This window comes from Arachis stenosperma, chromosome 4 (genome assembly GCF_014773155.1).
Source record: "Arachis stenosperma cultivar V10309 chromosome 4, arast.V10309.gnm1.PFL2, whole genome shotgun sequence".
Lineage (NCBI taxonomy): Eukaryota > Viridiplantae > Streptophyta > Magnoliopsida > Fabales > Fabaceae > Arachis > Arachis stenosperma.
Genome location: NC_080380.1, coordinates 140314478 through 140317811, shown reverse-complemented (window position 1 = coordinate 140317811; position 3334 = coordinate 140314478). Strand labels below are relative to the sequence as shown.

Below are 3334 nucleotides of genomic sequence, written 5' to 3'. Positions count from 1 at the left end.
TCCGACGTGAAGGATTCGCCTAACCAAATGGGCGAGGAGGAGCTCACCGAGTTTCGACAAGCCGGGTACTTGTGTGGAGGGACTGACGAGGAGGCAAATTATGACGTTTTCGTCCCGGCTCCTCACGAGCGATTGTACGAAATCAACTTCCAACCCCGCCAGGTCGCCGACTGGATTTGGTTCTACAAAGCCATGTTCACTCAAGTCGGAGTTCGTATTCCGTTTTCAGCCTTTCAAATGGCGCTTTTAAATCGAATTTCCGTGTCACCGTCGCAGTTGCATCCGAACAGTTGGGCCTCGATCCACTGTTTCGAGATGGTCTGTGAATATCTCGAACTGCCGGTGTCCGTGGATGTTTTCCTCTTCTTCTTCACCCTCACAAACCCTTCCAAGGAGGGGAAACACAAAAAGGGTTCATGTCCTTCCGGTCTGCCCAGGGTCGGAAGATTTTCGGTTTGTTTGAAGATTCTTACCATGGGTTTAAGGACAAATATTTTAAGGTCCGCCCTGTCAAAGGTCGTCATCCCTTTTGGTTGTCTTTGGAGGGGGTACGGCTCATCCCGACTTATTGGAGTTTCGGGGCAGGGTCCAATACTTTTATTAAGGTAACCTATAGAGGCATGTCGGCGGTGGATAGGCAGATTGCCGAGGTGTTGATGGCAGTTTTTGGGAAGAACCAAGTAAATCCCCACCTCCTCATGGGTGACCGGGAGTCCGGTCGTAATTATATTTGTGAGAAGCTTTTTACTTTACCCTTTACCTTTTTCCCTTTTATTGATATTATGTGGCGATTAACCGACCTTCTTTGCTTTCCTGCAGTGGATATGTCTGCGTCGGTGACAGGTCTTCCCGACTTGTTTCAAACCTTTCTAGGCGATGGTGATGACGAGGGGGGTGACGAGCAACCCGCCCCCGAGGGGCCTGATGCTCCTCCGGAGGACAAGGATGCTCCCGAGCAGAGGGCCGTAACCGGCGAGATTGGCACCTCGGCTCAGAGTGCCGCGGTTGAAGGTGGCAAAGCAGTCCATGCCTCCCCTTTCCGTGAGGTGATTGGAACTGGGGGTTCCGTGCCTAATCCGGATGATGATGAAGAGGTGGAAGAGGTCCCCAAGCTGAAGAGAAAAAGGAAGGCCTCCACGGCGTCGTCTAGCCCTGAGGGTGTTCTTACTGTCATGGAAAGGAATTTTGACGCCGGAAATTTCATAGACTCGCAGCTGATCCCCGGTACTGAGGAGTATTTCCATGAATCATCCCTTGCCGGGCAGGCGAGGTGGATGTATCGCACTCTCCTTCGCGGCGCAGTCATAGCTCGGAAGGCCGAGTTCGAACTGTCCGGGATGGAGTCCTTCCGCAGGAGGTTGGATTCTGCCGGGAAGGCTAATAACGAGTTAAAAAGTGAAGTTGAGACCCTTCGGGAGCAATTGACTCAGTCTTCGGAAAAATTGGACGCCACCGAGAAGAAAGCCACCGCTGCCGAGCAGAAAGCTACTGCCGCCGAACAGAAGGCCACAACCGCTGAGAAAAAACAGAAAGAGTCGGACGCGACGGTTGAACGTTTGGTCGAGCGCGAAATGGCTTTGGAGAAGCAGGTCGGTGCGGCGCAGAAGCGTGTGGCCGAAGTCGAGAAAGAGAAGCGGGCCGCGGAGGCCGAACTGGCAACATGGAAGGCGAAGTATAAAGACGTCGTCAAACAGGGGAAGGGTGCGATTCTGGCGACCGAAGAGGCTCTTAAGGCTCAGGTCAAAGTCATTGCTCCCGAGTTCGACACATCGGCAATCGGCGTTCGTAAAGTCATTAAGGATGGCCAAGTTGTCGATGTCCCCAAGAAATGAATCCTTTGTTTTAAAGTTTTTGTTTAGCCGTTTTGTTTTGGCTTGTGAATAATCTTGATTTTAGCCGTTTTGGCTTGTGAACAATTTGATCTTAGCCGTTTTTATTTTGGCTTGTGAACAATGACCTTTTTGGTCGCTTGCTCGTGTTGTCGCGATGAACCTTTTCTTATTCGTCTGATCGCGTTATCGTTTCTAACCGTTTTGGTTTATAGTTGTCGTTTATTCGTCTGATCGTGTTATTGTTCCTATTAACCGTTTTTGGTTTGTAGTCGTTTATACCGGCGGCCCGTGGCCTTTCGTGTAGTTATTTGTTACAATGGTAGTTGATGATCTCCCGGGGTGATCAGTCCCGGGTCGCACGTCGTCGTTAGTCATGACGAGATGGTTTATCTGAAAAGCGGAGATAAAATAGGGTGGAGAATTTGCACAAGTATATTTTATTCGGTAACCACATAAAGGACTTGAAAGCTACTATAAAGTTCAAATGACATTAACTACTTAGCTAGATTAGCCGGCATGTCGTTCCGTCCTCTAGGAGTAGAATCTTCTAAGGTTGTCCGCGTTCCATGTCCTCGGGACCTCCTTGCCATCAAGCTTTTCTAACTTAAAGGCTCCTTTTCCCATCACCTTTTTGACTCTGTAGGGGCCTTCCCAGTTTGCCGCTAGCTTGCCCTCTCCGGGGGTCGGCAGGCCGATATCATTTCGCCTCAAGACGAGGTCGTTTGGCTCGAATTCCCTCTTGAGCACTTTGGTGTTGTAGCGCAGAGCCATTCTTTATTTTAGCGCCGCTTCTGTCAAATGGGTCATTTCCCGAGCTTCATCTATCAGGTCCTTTTCTACGGTTTCCTCCACTCCTTTCAAAAGCAACCGCGGACTCGGTTCACCGATCTCTACGGGTATTACTGCATCCACCCCGTATGTTAGTCGGAAAGGAGTTTCCTTGGTGGAGGATTGCTCGGTTGTTCGGTAAGACCAGAGGACCGATGCTAGCTCGTCAGCCCAAGCACCCTTTTTGTTGTCCAACCTCTTTTTTAGTCCTGAAAGGATAACCTTGTTGGCGGACTTCACTTGTCCGTTCGTCTGAGGGTGTTCTACCGAAGAGAACCTTTGCTTTATGCCCAGGCCGTTGAGGAATTCCGTGAACTTCCTGTCAGTAAATTGCGTGCCGTTGTCCGAGATGACGACTTCCGGTATCCCGAATCGAGTTATCACCTGCCTCCACATGAACTTCCTGCAATTAGACGAGGATATGCTGGCTAGCGGTTCGGCTTCTATCCATTTGGTGTAGTAGTCAATTGCGACAATGAGGTATTTGACTTGCCCCGGGCCGACTGGGAAAGGCCCTAAGAGGTCGACTCCCCATTGAGAGAATGGTCGAGAAGTCGTCAGCAAGCTTAACTCGGAGGCCGGTGCCCTTGCAAAGTTGGCGTTCTGTTGGCACTTTACGCATTTTTGACGAACTCTTTGGAGTCTGCCATCATCGACGGCCAATAGTATCCGGC

At 50.3% G+C, this 3334-nt stretch overlaps 1 protein-coding gene across 1 annotated transcript; it reads right to left on the bottom strand.

Moving 5' to 3' along the window:
• Positions 1-2606: 2606 nt before the first annotated feature.
• Positions 2607-3056, bottom strand: LOC130975698 (uncharacterized). The gene has a single exon (XM_057900447.1). The coding sequence runs from the start codon at positions 3054-3056 to the stop codon at positions 2607-2609; it is 450 nt and encodes a 149-aa protein (XP_057756430.1).
• Positions 3057-3334: the final 278 nt, after the last annotated feature.

Excerpts from the sequence above, each read along its gene's own strand:
- LOC130975698 (XM_057900447.1), bottom strand. The coding sequence starts at position 3,056 with ATGTGGAGGCAGGTGATAACTCGATTCGGGATACCGGAAGTCGTCATC.